Source organism: Phyllopteryx taeniolatus, chromosome 19 (genome assembly GCF_024500385.1).
Source record: "Phyllopteryx taeniolatus isolate TA_2022b chromosome 19, UOR_Ptae_1.2, whole genome shotgun sequence".
Taxonomy (NCBI): Eukaryota; Metazoa; Chordata; class Actinopteri; order Syngnathiformes; family Syngnathidae; genus Phyllopteryx; species Phyllopteryx taeniolatus.
Window position 1 is genome coordinate 14,743,366 of NC_084520.1, and position 17,704 is coordinate 14,761,069.

The 17,704-nt window shown below is 43.3% G+C and overlaps 1 protein-coding gene across 4 annotated transcripts in view; it reads left to right on the forward strand.

The window, feature by feature from the left end:
• lrp2b (low density lipoprotein receptor-related protein 2b) overlaps nucleotides 1-16,889 on the forward strand; it is a 38,053-nt gene extending 21,164 nt beyond the window's left edge. The window contains exons 42-81 of one of the 4 annotated variants that reach the window (XM_061757021.1): nucleotides 62-220; nucleotides 303-592; nucleotides 673-876; nucleotides 1,133-1,375; nucleotides 1,603-1,728; nucleotides 1,806-1,925; nucleotides 2,015-2,146; nucleotides 3,032-3,233; nucleotides 3,368-3,663; nucleotides 3,913-4,429; nucleotides 5,069-5,224; nucleotides 5,328-5,498; nucleotides 5,574-5,797; nucleotides 6,166-6,343; nucleotides 6,431-6,627; nucleotides 6,701-6,946; nucleotides 7,263-7,388; nucleotides 7,485-7,604; nucleotides 7,695-7,811; nucleotides 8,326-8,442; nucleotides 8,579-8,716; nucleotides 8,792-8,914; nucleotides 10,288-10,416; nucleotides 10,526-10,657; nucleotides 10,739-10,864; nucleotides 10,940-11,083; nucleotides 11,147-11,312; nucleotides 11,557-11,685; nucleotides 11,983-12,203; nucleotides 12,284-12,466; nucleotides 12,840-12,959; nucleotides 13,052-13,139; nucleotides 13,510-13,574; nucleotides 13,661-13,832; nucleotides 14,698-14,764; nucleotides 14,874-14,999; nucleotides 15,138-15,233; nucleotides 15,471-15,551; nucleotides 15,710-15,766; nucleotides 16,538-16,889. In XM_061757021.1, the coding sequence (XP_061613005.1) occupies nucleotides 62-220; nucleotides 303-592; nucleotides 673-876; nucleotides 1,133-1,375; nucleotides 1,603-1,728; nucleotides 1,806-1,925; nucleotides 2,015-2,146; nucleotides 3,032-3,233; nucleotides 3,368-3,663; nucleotides 3,913-4,429; nucleotides 5,069-5,224; nucleotides 5,328-5,498; nucleotides 5,574-5,797; nucleotides 6,166-6,343; nucleotides 6,431-6,627; nucleotides 6,701-6,946; nucleotides 7,263-7,388; nucleotides 7,485-7,604; nucleotides 7,695-7,811; nucleotides 8,326-8,442; nucleotides 8,579-8,716; nucleotides 8,792-8,914; nucleotides 10,288-10,416; nucleotides 10,526-10,657; nucleotides 10,739-10,864; nucleotides 10,940-11,083; nucleotides 11,147-11,312; nucleotides 11,557-11,685; nucleotides 11,983-12,203; nucleotides 12,284-12,466; nucleotides 12,840-12,959; nucleotides 13,052-13,139; nucleotides 13,510-13,574; nucleotides 13,661-13,832; nucleotides 14,698-14,764; nucleotides 14,874-14,999; nucleotides 15,138-15,233; nucleotides 15,471-15,551; nucleotides 15,710-15,766; nucleotides 16,538-16,576 (6,343 nt within the window). In that variant the 3' untranslated portion in view covers nucleotides 16,577-16,889. The remainder of the gene's footprint in view (nucleotides 1-61; nucleotides 221-302; nucleotides 593-672; nucleotides 877-1,132; nucleotides 1,376-1,602; nucleotides 1,729-1,805; nucleotides 1,926-2,014; nucleotides 2,147-3,031; nucleotides 3,234-3,367; nucleotides 3,664-3,912; nucleotides 4,430-5,068; nucleotides 5,225-5,327; nucleotides 5,499-5,573; nucleotides 5,798-6,165; nucleotides 6,344-6,430; nucleotides 6,628-6,700; nucleotides 6,947-7,262; nucleotides 7,389-7,484; nucleotides 7,605-7,694; nucleotides 7,812-8,325; nucleotides 8,443-8,578; nucleotides 8,717-8,791; nucleotides 8,915-10,287; nucleotides 10,417-10,525; nucleotides 10,658-10,738; nucleotides 10,865-10,939; nucleotides 11,084-11,146; nucleotides 11,313-11,556; nucleotides 11,686-11,982; nucleotides 12,204-12,283; nucleotides 12,467-12,839; nucleotides 12,960-13,051; nucleotides 13,140-13,509; nucleotides 13,575-13,660; nucleotides 13,833-14,697; nucleotides 14,765-14,873; nucleotides 15,000-15,137; nucleotides 15,234-15,470; nucleotides 15,552-15,709; nucleotides 15,767-16,537) is intronic. The other 3 variants (XM_061757022.1, XM_061757023.1, XM_061757024.1) reach the window with 3 other exon arrangements.
• The last annotated feature ends 815 nt before the right edge of the window (nucleotides 16,890-17,704 follow it).

The following is a 17,704-nucleotide window of genomic DNA, read 5'->3' on the forward strand; positions in this document are numbered from 1 at the left end:
ACAGAAAATCTCTGAAGATTATGATTATGTCAATAATGACGACGCTCTGTTGCCTGTCCAGTTACTTGTATTGGACCGACTGGAACAGCCCCGCCAAGATCGAAAGAGCCACGCTCGGCGGGAATTTCCGAACTCCCATCATTAACAGTAGCTTGTCAACACCCAATGGCTTGGCTATTGACTTTGTAGAGAGGATGCTATACTGGGCTGACGCCTCACAGTATGTTCACTTTAATATTCAATCCAAGACCAACTTCCATATTTTCTCAAGTATTTACTTTTCATATTTCTTCTTCCGTCAGAGACAAAATCGAGCGGTCCACCCTGACAGGCGCAAACAGAGAAGTAATCCTGTTGGGGGTCCAGTACCCCTTTGCCATGACTGTCTTTCAACAGGACATCTTCTGGACCGACTGGACGGAACGGGCTGTCTTCAGGGCTGGGAAAGATGACGGTTCTGGCGTTTTAGTGCTGGGCCAGGACCTTCAGTACCGGCCAAACGATATTCACGTCTATGCCGCGTCCAAGCAGGAGAGCTGCTCCAGCTCCTGCCTGCAGTTCAACGGAGGCTGTAGTCATGTGTGTGTACCTGGTAAGCATCAAGCATTTCACTCACCCAATCTGTAGTTGAATAGAAAAAAATAAATGAATTGAACTTGAATTCTCCAACAGGCCCATCGGGACCAGAGTGCCAGTGTCCCAATCAAGGAAAGTGGTACCTGGCCAATAACGGCAAGGACTGCATCCAAGACAACGGAAAGCGCTGCCAAGCCGAACAGTTCACGTGTCTCAACGGAAACTGCATCAGGGCTAGCTGGAAATGTGACGGCTACGACGACTGTAGGGATAACACGGATGAGTTGGAGAGAGTGTGTGGTGAGGGATGTTCCCATAGCTTTGCTAACATGCAACATTAGCTCATGACAATAAGTAACAAGCATTTTGACAAACTAAGGAGTACAAAGTACGGATAACTGTTTTCAAATTTGTAGTAAAAGCAAAAAGTCGTCAGAAAAATAAATCCTTAAGTACAGATACCTTAAAAATCTACTTAAGTACAGTAACAAAGTACCAATGAGGAAAAACCAAGATAACCCATTTTGAGAACGTGTTACTCTGTCCTTCCGCGCAGCATTCCACACTTGCTCGGGTAATCAGTTCACCTGCGACAATGGCCGCTGCATACCTCTCAACTATGCCTGTGACTACACGGACGACTGCGGCGACAACAGCGACGAACGGGGCTGCCCCTTCCCCACCTGCAACCCCGACTCGGAGTTCACCTGCGCTAACGGACGCTGCATCAACGCGGCCTTTGTTTGTGACGGCTACAACGACTGCCGCGACAACGCCACCTCGGATGAAATCAACTGCCGTGAGTCAATTGCTTCCTATACAGTGGTGCCTTGAGATACGAGTGGAATTTGTTCCGTGATCACCAAATCGTATTTCATCATACAATGTACACACGATACAATAGTACAGTATGAAAATAAATAAGGCAACTTAAGTAATGGAAATTCCCCACATTACAGTAGAACATTATGAATGTGTAACGTATGAACCTGCCATTAAATTTCTGCTCCTGTTTTCCCTTTCCAGCTGACAGACAGTGTCCCACGGGCAAGGTCAAATGTGAGAACACCAACATCTGCATCTATCTCGACAATCTGTGCGATGGCTACAACAACTGCGGTGACAACAGCGATGAGAATCCTCTCTTCTGCGGTAAACTCATTTGTCTGCCATGCATTGTTGCTGAGAGTTTGTTGCTGGGCTCTAAAATTCAATTTTTGTTGCAACAGCGGGTCGTACGTGCCCCCCTAACAAGTTCCAGTGTGACGGTGGGAAGTGCATCCCTGAATCTTGGGTGTGTGATATCTTCAAAGACTGCAATGATGGAACTGATGAACCTCCCACCTGCGGTAAGTTAATGCTACCATGAACCTAAATCTTTAAATAGCTTAGGAATGAACTGGAAATGCACTCTTCCTGTCTTCCTGTTCTTTTGCAGAGCATCATGTGCAAACTTGTAGCGTCAGCCAGTTCACATGTACCAATGGAAACTGCATCCCTCAGTACATGGTCTGTGATGGCAACAATGACTGCTGGGACAACAGTGATGAGGCTACTGAGCTGCAGTGTGGTCAGATGTTTAAACCTTTAAGATACGACAATTATTATGATTAAAAAATAAACATATATATATATGAAACATCCTAGAATGGCATACCGCAGAGAAAAGACTTCCACCAAGGTCAAACAATCCTAATTTGGATCACTGTTGTAGACTTATACGCTCCTCTTGAATTTTGTCAGACAGCTTCATGAATTAGTCACCAAGCAATCATAATTAAAAAAAATGTAAAAATGTAAAAAAAACACCATCAGGCAATACCAAGTAAAAGTGAGCAATGCTGTAGTTATAATGGTTCATTTATTTCTACACAATTCAATGTATTGGATATAGAATTGGTATTGGGCTTTTGGCTAAATAAAACTAAAATGCACTATAAATTTTAAAAGTGGGGGGGGGGGCAACGATTGATCGATTAATCGACAACAAATTGATTATCACGTTCATTAATAACCATTTTTAATAATCGATTAATCATTTAAAACCTTGTTGGACTTACAATTGTCCAAATTGTCAGATTTCAGCCTCTCAACTGTAAATATTAATAATTATATTATAATAATATAGCAGTCATCAAAATAAGATATATTCCAAACATCTTCTTTTACTTATTTTATTTGTATCTTTTACTTCCTAATCGATATAAGGGTGTTCATTTTCTGCACTGTCAATATGAAATAATGTCCTGTTTTTTTCATAAAGATATGGAAATTTTGAATTATTATTTTTTAAAATCCGATTCATCGATTAATCCAAAAATAATTGACAGATTAATTGATGATAACAATTGTTGTTATTTGCAGCCCAGGTTACAGGTTATCTTAATTAAAACCTCCTGATCCACTTTATTTCATGATATCAAGTTCGGCCTTTTGCGTGCTGTGTTTGGCGCAGGCCAGCGTACATGCAGCTCTAACCAGTTCACCTGTCCAACCTGGCTTCCTGGTCACCCGCGCTGTGTGTCCTTAAGCTATGTGTGTGACGGTGACAAAGACTGCGTCGACGCAGCTGATGAGCTCCAGAACTGCCCCAATCGCACCTGCCACATGAATGAGTTTGCCTGCTCCAATGGCCTTTGCATCTACCTCCCCTATCAGTGAGTAGAACTGTGTTTCCTAACCTTTATTTAGCCAAGGAATCACAACTGAAATAAGTTACACTATAACAGATGTAAAATTTTCTAGCACATCGCAGAGGAGAAATTGACAAAATCTTACATATCCTCCTCAGCTGCGACCGCGTGAACGACTGCGGGGATGGCAGCGATGAGCTGGGCTGTACTTACGACACGTGCAGCAGCAACCAGTTCACCTGTAGCAACGGGGCCTGCATCTACGCCGCTTACACCTGCGACGGACAGAACGACTGCCTGGACGGGTCCGACGAAGCGGCCAGCTTGTGCGTGACGCCGCAGCCCACATGTGCCCCTCAGCAGTACATGTGCAAGACGGGCGAGTGCATCGACGTGAAGAACGTGTGCAACGGGGTGAAGGACTGCCAGGACAACAGTGACGAAAAAGGCTGTGGTGAGAAAACCATGTCTAATAGAGGTGTCCCAATTAATCGATTTATCGGTCATCAAATTGGTGGATAGCATAATTGATTCAAAAAAAATTCAGTCGTGACAGCCCTACTGTCTAATGCTGCATTCCAAAAACTGGAATGTTGGAAAACTGCCAAGGAAGTTGAAACTGAATTTCATTCAAATGTGTATACATCTGTGTAATCGTTTGTGCGACAACAAAAGCCAACTGTAAATCTTTCTCTTTATTTAGGGATCAATGAGTGCCGCAACCCTTCGGTCCACCAGTGTGCCCAGGTGTGCACCGACACGCTCACCGGTTACTTCTGCTCCTGCAACCCCGGCTATAAGCTCATGGCCGACGGCAAAGCCTGCGAGGACCTCAACGAGTGTCTCAGCACTCCTCCCGTCTGCAGCCAGATCTGCGAGAACATCGTCGGCTCCTATCACTGCAAATGCGCACCGGGGTACCTGCGGGAACCTGACGGGCGCACCTGTCGTCACAACAGCGGCATCAACCCGTACCTGCTGTACACCAATCGCTACTACATCCGCAACCTGACCACTGACGGATCCCAGCTGAGCATAGTGCTGCAGGGGTTCTCCAACGTGGTGGCGTTGGATTTCGACTATTCCGAGAAAAGGCTTTATTGGCTTGATGCGGGAGTGGGGAAGATTGAGAGGATGCGTTTTGATGGGCACGACAGAGAGGTGCTGGTGGAAAACGACATCCTCGGAGCGGAGGGCCTGGCGCTCGACTGGGTGGGCAGGTGTGTAAACACTCAGGGGTACACTTATTTGTATTTGACGAGGAGTAGCGTGACTTCACTCCACACATACGTATACAGTGGATACAAAAAGTCTTCACACCCTTGTTGAAATCCCAGATTTTTGTGATATAAAAAAATGAGTACCTTTTTTTACCATTATTATAACCTGTAAAACTCAGTTGGGGGGAAAAAAAAATTTTGGAGGGGGAAGTAAAAATAAACAACTGAGATAATGTGGTTGCACAAGTGTGCACACTGGGGATGTGGCTGTGTTCAGAATTAACCAATCACTTTCAAACTAAGAAAAGGTTCAGCTGTTCTAGTAGACTTTTCCTATCATCTTTGTAGTCATGTCTTACAGCATGGTAGCCGTGGTATGCAGTGTTTTTATAGAATCAAGAGTGTGTCGACATTTTATATCCACTGTAATTCCCTCTTTGTCCTTGCCATAAATGTCTTTCTTCAGACTTCTGATTGGCTAAAATTGTTTAATTGTGCTTATACCACATGTTGCATATAATATGTACCTTGGCTTAATACAGGTATTGGGAAATATTGTAATTAAGAAGATACAAGTGAAAGACACAAAATCAAATACTACTAAATCTGTCAAACTAAACTGGTTAATTCGTTCTACAGGAAATTGTACTGGGTGGACGGTTACTATGGCTCTGTTCATGTGATGGAGCTGGATGGGCGCTACATGAAGACGCTGATTACCGGCCACTTCACAGATGGAAACTACACTTACACTGTTAGCCGACCGAGGGCTGTGGCTGTCAACCCAAAATACGGGTACAGACACGCGAATATTTAACATTAATACACCCCAGCAGCAGCAGCGATGTTGGAGACGCTGGACATACTGTTTTAAAAATGATTGTGTTGCCCGTCCCAGGTGGTTGTACTGGACCGACTGGGCGGACACTCCGTATATCGGCAGGGCAGGCATGGATGGAAGCAATGTCAGCGCCATTATAACAGCCAAGCTGGAGTGGCCCAGCGCCCTGACCATAGACTACACTACCAATAAGATTTTCTTTGCCGATGCCCACCTTAACTTTCTCGAGTGAGTTAACATTGATTTCTTGTTTCTCTTAAGCATACTGTACATCTGATGCAGCAGTATCTCGACCTTTTGCAGCTTTGCAGACATGGATGGCAAAAACCGACACCGGACCCTAGCTGGTACACTGCCTCATGCCTTTGCAGTGTCCCTCTTTGAGGACTCGGTCTACTGGACAGACTGGAACACACACAATGTGGAAAAGGCCCACAAGTACACCGGTGAAGGGCGCTTGGTCATGGGCAATAACACCCACCGACCGTATGACCTTCATGTGTGCCACCCCTACAGGCAACCACGAAGTAGGAAACTTTGTTTTTGTACACACAGTGTTTCCCAATATTTATTGAGCCAAGGCACATACCGGTAGTTTACATTAGAGAAATCTCCAGCAGACAAAAATGTCACAAAACAATGTTCTGAAATAGTGATGATCTCGTTTTCACTTTACTTACTTTAAATATACAGTACTCACTCTGTGTGAAGTCTGGGCCTGTTTAGTTAAACTCTACACTGGTATGCTTGCAGGAATTGAAGAAAGAAAGACACAGAGAGCTTAAATAGTTATTTTTGCACACCTGATGATCTCTTTTGGCACAGTGGTTGGGAATCCCTGCATGAATTTTTTTTCTAACTGGACTGCAGTGGTAAATCTCAATATTTTTTTCAGGTGAAAACCCGTGCTCGTCCCACAGCCTGACCTGCAGTCATCTGTGTCTGATTGCGCCGGGTGGGCAGAGCGCCACCTGCGAGTGCCCGGATCACTTTATTGGAATTTCTTTGGGCTTCAAGATCCAATGTGTTGCAGACTGTTCCAGCACCCAGTTCCGCTGCGGGGACAATGAGAGGTTGGAAAAGTGTCCTTGATGTTGTAGCTTTATAATGTCAACACAGTCCAAAAGATCTTCATTCATTCATCTATCGCTTAACTGCAGATGCATTCCAATATGGTGGAAGTGTGACGGCCAGTCAGACTGCGGGGATGGCTCAGATGAACCCCAAACCTGCCCGCCCCGCCATTGTCCCATCGGCCGCTTCCAGTGTCAAGATGGAAACTGCACATATCCCGGATTCCTCTGTGATGCTCACCAGGACTGTCCCGACGGTTCTGACGAAGACGCCGCTCTCTGCAGTACGGGGACTTGCACTTTGTATGGTTATCTGACTTTTTGGATCAGAAGGCAAACAACATGTTGTCGCTTTAGGTGACCATCGATGCGAGGACAACCAGTTCCAGTGCAAGAATAAGATGTGCATCCCCATGTCGTGGCACTGTGACGGCTCGAAGGACTGCTCAGACGGCAGCGACGAGGACGCCGAAACCTGCGCCCAGAAGACTTGCCGACCGGGACAGTTCCAGTGCGCCAATGGGAACTGTCTTCCGTCGAGCTACGTGTGCGACGCGCAGGATGACTGTGGCGACGGATCCGATGAGCCTTACGACACCTGCAGTGAGTGAGACCGATAAGGAAAATGTACACACACAGGTACCCCTGCACTCAGATGATTCTAACTGATAATTGTCACCGGGAGGTAAAAAATTGTGCCGTTAATTAAAATGTTAAAGTCACACCTTGTTTCGATCAAATGCGAGTATTATCGCGAAAAAAAAAAAGGAAATAATTTATTAATGATAGCTCATGACACAGCAGTTGGGACTCACTCCATTAAGAGTGTGCAGGTGTACCTAATCTTGTGGCCAGTGTGTGTATAGAAATACTCCCTTTGCTCCTTTCTCCAACCACACATTTTATCTCCCCCTCCCAGTGGGCCCAGACTACAAGTGCGACGAAACTGAGTTCTCCTGCAAAACGAACTACCGCTGCATTCCTCAGTGGGCCCGATGCGACGGCACCAACGACTGCATCGACAACAGCGACGAGCAAGGCTGCGGTCAGTACTGCAACTCCGCAGTGTGTACAAATATCCTGGGTTTGGTAGTCATCTCCTTTGCTCTAATTCTTTTTTTTGATATTGTCTTCCCAACAGAGGAGGTGACATGCGACCCCCTGGGCGATTTCCGTTGCGACAACCATCGCTGCGTCCCCATTCGCTGGAAGTGCGACGGGAGCAACGACTGCGGCGACGGCTCGGACGAGAGGAACTGCCGTACGTGACATTTGTAGAATTGTCTGTTATGGGATTTCGATAGAATTTCAGCTAAATTGCAGCCGCGACTCTGCCGACTGCTCTTTCTAGAGCCGAGGCCCTGCTCAGAGAGCGAGTACCGATGCGACAATGCACAGTGCATCCCCGGGAAGTGGGTGTGTGACCATGACAACGATTGTGGGGACAACTCGGACGAGCGAGACTGCGGTGAGCATCACCTCATCGAAACGTTCTGTCACACAGAATATAGAAAGTTATGTCGACAGAAGCACTGTGACCCTTCAGTTCAGCCTTTCCCAACGTTTACTACGCCAAGGCACATATTTCACATTAGAAAAAATCACATAATCTACAAACAAAAATATCACAAAAAGTATATATATCCTCGCTGTCAGGCAGAATCTTTGCATCTCTAAAACTCACTACTTTTCAAGTAATCAAAAAGTGCCATCTTTCTTGAGTTATCAAACACTGCATTGTTCAAGTTATACCTTATATTGCGATCATTTACTGTTATGTACCAACATCTATTTGTGAAAAAATATAAAATTGGCCATATTTGGACATAAAAGGTTTACAATACAATTCACTCATAAATTTAGGCCTATTTAGTTGAACACAATTCTCTTGTATGAATGGCACCAGGTGCATACACAGTTTAGGTTTAATGGCCCGGTGTCCCAATACTTTAGGTCATGTACCATACCCTTTTCTCTTCCAGAGTTGCAGACGTGTCGTCCAGGCACATTCCAGTGCGACTCGGGCCATTGCGTCCCCGCTGTGCTGCAGTGTGACGGACGCCCTGACTGTCAAGATCTATCAGATGAGACCAGCTGTCGTAAGTAAACACCCTAAAGTCATTTCATGCATTGTTTTATGTGAGTAAAGTGTATCATAATTTCCATTGTATAATTTGCATCACGGCTTGTTGTGATGTGTCTAAACAGTTTGAATGATGTCTATCGCTCTCTTAGCCACTCGTTACCCAGGAGGCCGATGGTGCCCTCAGGGCCAATTCGAGTGCGCCAACCATCTGTGTCTGAACATGGCCTGGGTGTGCGACGGCACGGATGACTGCGGGGACCGATCTGACGAACAACTTACTTTATGCCGTGAGATTTTCAATGGCGTAGCAAACAGTATTAGCAGAACAATATAACGTACGGTATGCGTGTTATTTTGAACAGTGAACATCACATGTGAGATGCCGTCTCGATTCCGCTGTGCCAACGGCTACTGTGTCTACTCTGGCCTGCTCTGCAACCAGAAGGACGACTGTGGAGACGGCAGTGACGAGAAGGAGGAACTTTGTATGACTCAAACACACACTTGCATGTGTCACCATAACATGGTTTATCAATTAACAAGTCCACATTTATCTTTATTTTATCAAACCTGTAAAACTTAATGAGATCCGATGTAAATGTTGTATGAAAAAAATCCTACTAAAGATAATTTACAATTGCAAATGCGCCTGTTGACTTAACATTTTTTAATCCTCCGTTAGTCGCTTTCTGAAACGCCCTAAGATGGTGCCAAAATCCCGTCTAAATAGGAAAGCAGTACAGTTGGTCCAAGGAAGTATCTTGAAGTGGTACATGTTGACTAAGAGAGACAAGCTTTATATGTCGGGGAGGAGCTAAGTTCAGCCTGGGTTGTCACAGAGATTCTTTGTCACATATAAATACGCACTTAGGGTTCATTTTGTCAAAATCAAATCAATTGTAAGAGATGTAAATGTAAAAGGTAATGTTGTAAGATGAGTTTAAAACTGTTTTAGGATCATCATTTGTGGTATATTTACAGTTTCAAATATTTACATAGGCAATTGTAAACATTTTAGGGGGTGTTAATTACTCACTGAACTTGATCTCTACCCATAATGTTCAGCTAAATAAACACTGTTAAAAAACCTGTCTGAAAGAGCTGAGAAACATTATCTTCATAAAAGCATTTTTATTTAATTAAATTATGCAGCTATAGGGTTTATTCGTCCCACAATGGGGAAATTCTGTTTTTTAAGTACCGATTGGGTAGCAGCAGCGCACAATAACAATTTGATTTTATCAAAAAATATCTACAGTATGTATGTATTTACGACGCAAGGCAACGTGAGTCCAATAGTGGCAGTGAAATAGCAGCTGAACATGAACACATACGTATAGACATGAAGAGGCTGGATATGCCTGTTGTTTTGAAAATGTTTTCCTAACCAGATATGTGATGAATTCAAATTCATCTCATGCATCTCTTTTGCAAAGATTATTCTGAACAGCACTAATACGTCCTGACTTTGCCCTCTAAACTCAGTGGAATGGCTAAATCACAAAATGACATCAGTGATTGTGCCGGGCACAAAGCCCCGCCACGAAGAAGAGATAAGGAAATTTTATGGAATTGTTGCGCAATCAGCTTAGGCATCAATCATAACAAATTATTTGTGGTCGGGGCGAGGATTAAATAGCTTCTGGTGGGCAGTGGATTTAGATGTTGAGCAAATTAAAGTAAGAATTATATATATTGCCTCTTGGTTTTGTCTGTCCTGAGGATCAGACACAAACTAGAAGCCTGATTGTTATAAACCTGATGGAGTATCGAAAGGAAGTACCCTTCAAATGTCCTTGCAGATTAATTTAAAAAATGCCAAAAGTGACCCAAAAAGACAGTGTTGTCCTTTTTGCAGGCCGCCCGCCCACCCTGGCCCCCTGCACGCTCGACCAGTTTAAATGCACCAATGGCCACTGTGTGCCTCTGCCTTATGTCTGCGACCACAATGACAACTGCGGGGACCGCACCGACGAGTTGGGCTGCAGTAAGTAGCACAAGAACGTTCTGCTCGATTGGACTCCTCCATTATACAGAATCCCGCTGCTGTTATATTGCACAAAAATGTCTGAAATCGTCCTACGGTCTGGATACAGATTTCGGCCATGACCGTAACTGTGAGGAGAAGCGGTGCCAGCAGCAATGCACCAATTTGAACGGCACCGGATTCATCTGCTCCTGCGGGCCTGGATACAGAGTGGACCCGGATAACACCTACACTTGCTTGGGTACACGCAAACTTCATAGTTACATGTATCAATAGGTCTTCCACTGCGTTTGCCCTTGACAACCTCTGCTTTCTTCTGCAGACGTCAACGAGTGCGAGGTTTTCGGCACTTGCCCTCAACTCTGTAAGAACACCAAGGGCGGCTACGACTGCGAATGCGCTCCCGGCTACCGCAGAGTCGGCAACGGCGACATGTGCGAGGCGGAAGGTGAGAGGAGTCCCCGGCACCGGTTCTCGCCCACTGTGAGAAAATGGCAGACATTTCTCCACGTGTCTTCACTAGGCGCCGCTCCCATGCTCCTCCTACCTGAGAGCGTTCGCATCCGGAGGTTCAACCTGCAGACGGAGGGCTACCACGACTTCCTGCAGGAGGCGGAGCGCATCATGGCGCTGGACTATGACTGGGACCACAACAACACTGGATTCAGTGAGTTAATGAGACAGAATGAGGGGGAAAACACTTATACATTTTTTGGATGTCTTCCATCAGGTATGGTGTACTTCACTGTGGCCAGCAAGGACTCTGCACCAGGCGCCATTAAGAGAGCTTATATACCTTCACTGGACGATGGCAGCAACAACATTGGCGCCGCTGTTGACCTCGGTATTAAGTACATCACCAGACCAGATGGCATTGCTGTGGACTGGGTGGGCAGGTAAGGTTTCATTTTTTATGTTTTATTTTTTTTCTCTTATAATTGTTCAGGTCAGGAGATTTAGGACCACACTCGGGGAGACATTTTCAGGCTTTGTGAGGTGTTCTCTTTGTCCTGGTATTTATGTTTGTAAGCACTCTCAAAAGAATTACAAAAATAAAGGTTGGCTCGTAATAGGGAACTTAAATATAAGCGCATTTTACAGGGTTTAACGGAATTTCTTTCATTTTTTGTTTTTTTTCAGGAACCTGTACTGGGCCGACTCCAAGCTGAGGAGGTTAGAGGTGGCCATGTTGGATGGACGCTACAGGAAGCACCTCATCAAGACCGAACTGGGCCACCCGTCTGCCGTAGCGGTCAACCCACGACTAGGGTAAGATCAGAGCTTCCAAAAGTACTCACAGTCTGTACTTAAGTAGAAGGACTGATTCAATTCCTTTACTGAAGTGAAAGTTTTATAAAAAGTATAGACGTTAAAATGTACTCAAGTACAATAGTAAAACTTGTATTTGACTATTAGATACAATATCTGTTTTGATAACTTGCCACAACAACAACAAAAAAACTTCTACTTCTTCTACTTAATTACAATAAGACAGTATTTGTACTTTGGTTACTTCATGTGATTGGCTAGAAGAACTCACTAATCTATTAAGTTATGTTTCTGCAGGATGTTGTACTGGTCCGACCGTGGCGAAGCAGCCAAGATTGAATGCTCCTGGCTGGACGGTCAAGAGAGGAAGGTCCTCGTGGGGCAAAACATGGGTTGGCCCACTGGCCTGTCCATTGACTTCACCAATAATGACAGAATCTACTGGTCGGATTCCAAAGAGAACCGCATTGAGTCCGTTCTGCCTTCAGGAGAGGACCGCAGAACCGCTGTCTACATAGGTGAGTACAGAAACAAAAACCAAAAAGATTCCTGATGTTTACAGCTAAGCCCACCTGCTAATTTGGAATTCTGTCCGTAGACGTGAGAAACCCCTTCAGCGTGAGCGTATTCGAGGACCATGTTTACTGGAACACGCAGGAGAAAGGCGAGGTGTTCCGGCAGGACAAGTTTGGCCGCGGGACCAAGACCAAGCTACTGACTGTTGGACCCTGGCTGACCCAAGTCTCTGTATACCAGGAGCAGCGATACAACTCCATTGACAGTAAGCTACACAAACGCACACACATCGACAACAGCAGCCAACAACCGGGTCAAGTGCCTTTGGTGGAATCACTACGTCATCATGAAAATGGAGCAGAATAATGAAATTCTGAGTTGTTATCAAAGGTGGCCAAACATTTCCAAACATACCAGTGCAATGATAAATCTATTGAAATATGTTTCTCTCATTTTACACTTTTTTTTTTTTTTTCCCCCCCATTTGATGTGCGTGATTTTGGTATGTCCCACTCACTGCTCTGCTAACTAGTGTGTGTAATAAGTAGTTTAATGATAGGAAATGAAAAAAATATACACATCATAATCATATTGAACATTTTTGCATGCATTTTATGTAACATTGCTTGTCTCCACAGTGAAGAATCCATGTAAGGGAACGTGTAGCCACCTGTGTCTACTGCGTCCAGGTGGCTACACGTGCGCCTGTCCCGAGGGCACCGACTTCGTCCTTGGAAGTAACATGCAGTGCGATGCCGGTATGCCATGTTATTACCCTCACCTTTAATGGACTATTTAATTCACTTGACCAAAATCCGCAGCCAGTGAGTGAGCATATGACAATTTGTAGGGTTTGATCCTCTACCCACCATGCCGCCACCATGCCAGTGTCAGAATGGCGGCACGTGCTACTTTGACGACAACAAGGCTCTCTGCAAGTAAGTGGCACGATGCCGCGATTTGCAACCAACTGTGACGCAGCACATTAGTGTGCTGTGGGAAATGATCCACTTAATTGGTTTGAAAATGATTTATTTACTACAAATGAATCTATGTTCATCTTTTTATGCCGTGACTGGCAGAGCAATGAAATGCTCTTCCACTAGATGGCAGAAGGGACAATTAACTTGTGCAGCTACCTATTGCCGTTCATACGTCAGAATTATAGCTTTGTTTAATTAAATTTGGAAGTAAATTGCAGGAAAATCAACATTATGCAGTCGTCAATTGGGAAACACTGGATTAATGTGTAGCATGTCCCACTGGATGGTATGTTGTGCCACACCATATTTGTCTCGTCTGTTTCAGTTGTCCTCCAGACTGGAAGGGTGAATACTGCCAGACGAGCATCTACAATGTGGTGGCATCATCAAGTACTTTGACACAAATACAACACATGTATCCTCACTGCCAAGTAGTTTATTTGAACTCACCCTCCAACGTGCCGTCTTCCTCGCAGTCGGCATCGCCATCGGAGTGACGATCATCATCTTGGTTGTGCTTGTTGCCCTGGTCTATGCTGCCAGGAAGAAGTCCAACATAATGGAGAGCCTCTGGGACAGCCTTCCTTCCATGCCTTCATTGCCCTCAATGCCATCTATGCCTTCAATGCCCAGCCTACCTTTCTTCAGGTGAGATGACATGAGACTGTTTCTCAAACTTTTTACACCAAAATACTCCCCAAACAGAATTTTTTTTATCCCCAAAAAGTATATTTCACGATATTGTAAGCCATTGTAACAATTTTCACAGTTTCAACATAAACACTGCGCTTGAATATAGAACATTAAAAACATTATAATTATTTAATTAAAATATATTGCATATAAGAGATGAATAAAATTTTTACCTAAATAGAAAATCAAACAGTTCTTAAAGATGAAATGCAAATGTATTGTACTTAAGTTAAATACAACTAAACTGGCAGTGATTCTTTTGTTGACCACTAGAGAGAGCCCTCTATTTAGAAAAAAGATATTTGTTTTGGTAAAAAAAAATCCACATTATTATTCATTGCATGACAACATAATTTATTGCAAAAATATGTATAGGTAAATATATAGTTACCCAACTTTAATACTGTGGTTACCAAAAATACATAACTGTGTATCTGAACACTACATTTAACAATATTTATAGACGCATACTATAATTACTACCCATGTATTTAGAACTATTGAAAATTTTGATAGATTTGAATGTGTTTTAAAGCAGTACTTGTAATGTATACACAGTATTAGAGTAAAAATAAGGAAATAACTAGTTCCCTATTATTCCTTTTTGAAGGTTAAAATAATAAGCACTTTTGGGATAAGTAAATTGTTGTATTTCATTTTAAGTCTTTAGGTTTCCTTGGTAATCTTTTTCTAAATCTACCACTACGGTATGCTTATTTTGCTCCTTTTTCTTCAGTTCAACATATTGTAAATAGATTGATACTAGTCCTAATTACACAATCGTTCAGTGTTTCATTTTGCGGACGTTTTTGTCATTCAGAAAGAGTCCTCCTCCAAATGCTTCCAATTTAGAAGACCCTGAAGGGACAAGGCTGAATTCAGAGCCGGTAAGCAAACGTATCCACACTACGAGGCAATCTTGCTGCAAAATCACTTTTCATTCATACAGCTGTTGTTTTCTGTTCACGTCACCCTTTACCTCCTTCCTGATTTCAGGTTCCATGTTTGTCCATGGTGGAGACAGAGCAGAAGAGTTTTGACAATCCATCTTACGTGACCGGACCACAACCCGGCGCTGGGAGCACGCCCACCACCGCAGCCACTTCCACTGGAACAAGCCAGGTCCATATACAATAGTTAGATAGCTAATACAGAAGATATATAGATACAACAGATAGTAACTGAAGTCACGCCATGTGTAAACGTGTAACATGTAATATGTTCTAACCTTCACGTTCATGTTTGCGCCTCCATATGCAGCAGAGCATCACAAATCCATTTTACATGGAGGAGGTTAAGGCTGTGGGCGAGCCCACCAGAATGAGCGTGACCGCCAAACCTGCAGCTTCCAAAAAGGTTCCTCACTCAATATGCATCACCAGCCTTGCGTTCCTGCTTTCAGCCTGAGAGCCATTATGATTGTCATTACGACAGCTGCTTACTTTCACGGACAGACTGTTGAACATAAGTCAGTGTTGTTGTGACACCCCGTTGATAACGGTCCATTCCAGGAAATAGTCTGTATCAGTCTCCCATTTGTTATCCGAGTGAGAATCCCGTGAATCGAACTCTTCATCCATGCTGATGTTGCAGGAGGCCTTCGAGAACCCAGTGTACAGCTCGGAGACCGAAGACGCCGACGTCCCTTCGTCACCCTCCCATTTGAGCGTGCCGGTAACCATAGAAATGCCTTCCAATTTTTTTTATAGAATCCATCAATAGCTAGGAATATAAAGCCCCCCACCCCCAAATAAAAAAGAAAAAACATGTGGAAATTGTTTTTTTTCAAGGTACTGTGTGCAGCTTTTAAATTGATTTTGATTTCTTGACAGAGATTTGGACCCATCGAGGATGGAGTATTTGTGTCTTTCAAAAACCCAGTGTACACGGTGAGTGTGTAGTTTAGTTTTAAATACAATATTTGCTTTTGCAAAAGTAACGCCCAGTTTTTGTGGGTTTAGTTGTGAGAGGGGTTATTTAATACCGCCGTTGTTTTCATTGCCATTTGTTTGGTCGCAGAATTACGCTAGCACCCGTACCTGTTAAATGTTGGTGCCAATGTGGATTAAGGTATACAACAGTATATAGGGATACCACTTTTTAAGAGACTGAGTACAAGTACATTTGATTGCTCACTGATGCAGAGTACCAGTACTTGATAATGCCATTAAATGTCTTAAATGTGTGATTGTGTTTTATTTTAACAGAATATTGTTTTCTTGAACATGGCCTAAGTTTCACTCAAATATAACAATTTTTAGAGTAACAACTTTGCATTATTGACATTTTAACATCCAACTGCATGTTTTTCGAACAGTCTTTCCAGACATCTCACCTAAATGTAAGCCTCTAACACAAGGTATTTCACTTATGTGGTGTCTCAATATGGAACTGTGACAGGATAACTAAAGTGATAGTTTATTAAACTACCGCTTACTTTTCTCTACTCGATGTGCCTTGCCGAGGCTTTGTGACAGAAGCATGTGGCCGGCTCGTGAAACATAGCGGGCGACGGGGTTGGTGAAGTGCTATCGGTGTCGTAGTATCAGTGCATTTTTACGAGTACCGTACAGACGTACAGTATCGCCACCGATACGGGTATCGGTATGGGTGCATCCCTGGAACAATATATGTCAGTACCAATGTTTCTTCAATTGCAGGAAAACGGGAGTCTGGCAAATGACGATTCCGACATCTAATGTGCGGTCGACGAGAGGTGACGCCAACATTTCGCAATTGACACTGAAGATGCGAAGACTACAGTGCACTTTTTTTCCAACTCTGCTGGACATGGAATGTTTATACACCTGCATCAAATCAGCAAATTTGTAAAATAAGTCATGCGTTTGCTTTGATCGAAGTATGTGTTTTTTATAATGAATGAGCTTATTTTCTAGCCTTTTGTACATTTTGATTCTTACTAATTTCAACCCTTGTAATTGTTATTTTTTTTCGTTTTTTGTTAAGCTATAAAGGTATGTGGCTGGTTCAGCTTCATTTGATTCAACAAAACATACTGTCTGCGCATCATTTGCAGTCCTCGCTTGAAGCTTTCTTTTCACAAAGCGAACATCTCTGTGCAGAGGAGGAGCCGTCGTCGTCGCGGCCATTATCATGTCCTTGGCTCACGTGTCTGCCACTAATGCACTTGGGCCCATTAAGACTGTTTGAGAAGGGCCTGAACAGTGATTCTCAGAATTGATGTCAGAACACGTCAAGGTTCCTTCCTATCAATCTTGAATAACTGCAATACAAGCAAATAAAAAGAACTAGGGGAAAGAGTAGCTACTGTATATAAAGAATGTAACAGCGGCACTGGAATTGCAGCAATTGAGTCAACATGCAACAAGCAAAAACATGAACATGCAAACTCCACAGCCCAGATTTGAACCACCAACCCCTGAACTGTGAAGCAGAAGTACTAACCAATGCGGACCATCGTGCTGCCTTTAATTTGTATTTAATCAAATAATTGCATTTTTTAAAATGATTTCCCAGAGACGATGATGCTGATAATACTAATGACTATGGAATTATAATTGCACAAGAGAAGATGATTAAAAAACTAATGGTACAGGGGATATACAGTAGTTGTGGAAGCCCATGTGTGCCAGTAAAAAAAAAAAAAAAAAAAGAAAAAAGAAAAAGGAAACAAGGTGCCAGTAATAGTGAATTTTCTGTTTTTCCAGTCAATTTATTTTTATTGGTGAAAATGGGCTCCCATAAATAATATATATTATGTGATTAATATAGATGCTTTTCTTTCATTATTGGTCCATCTGTTAAAAGAAGACAAATACAGAATGTGGGAAAAACATTGGATGGAT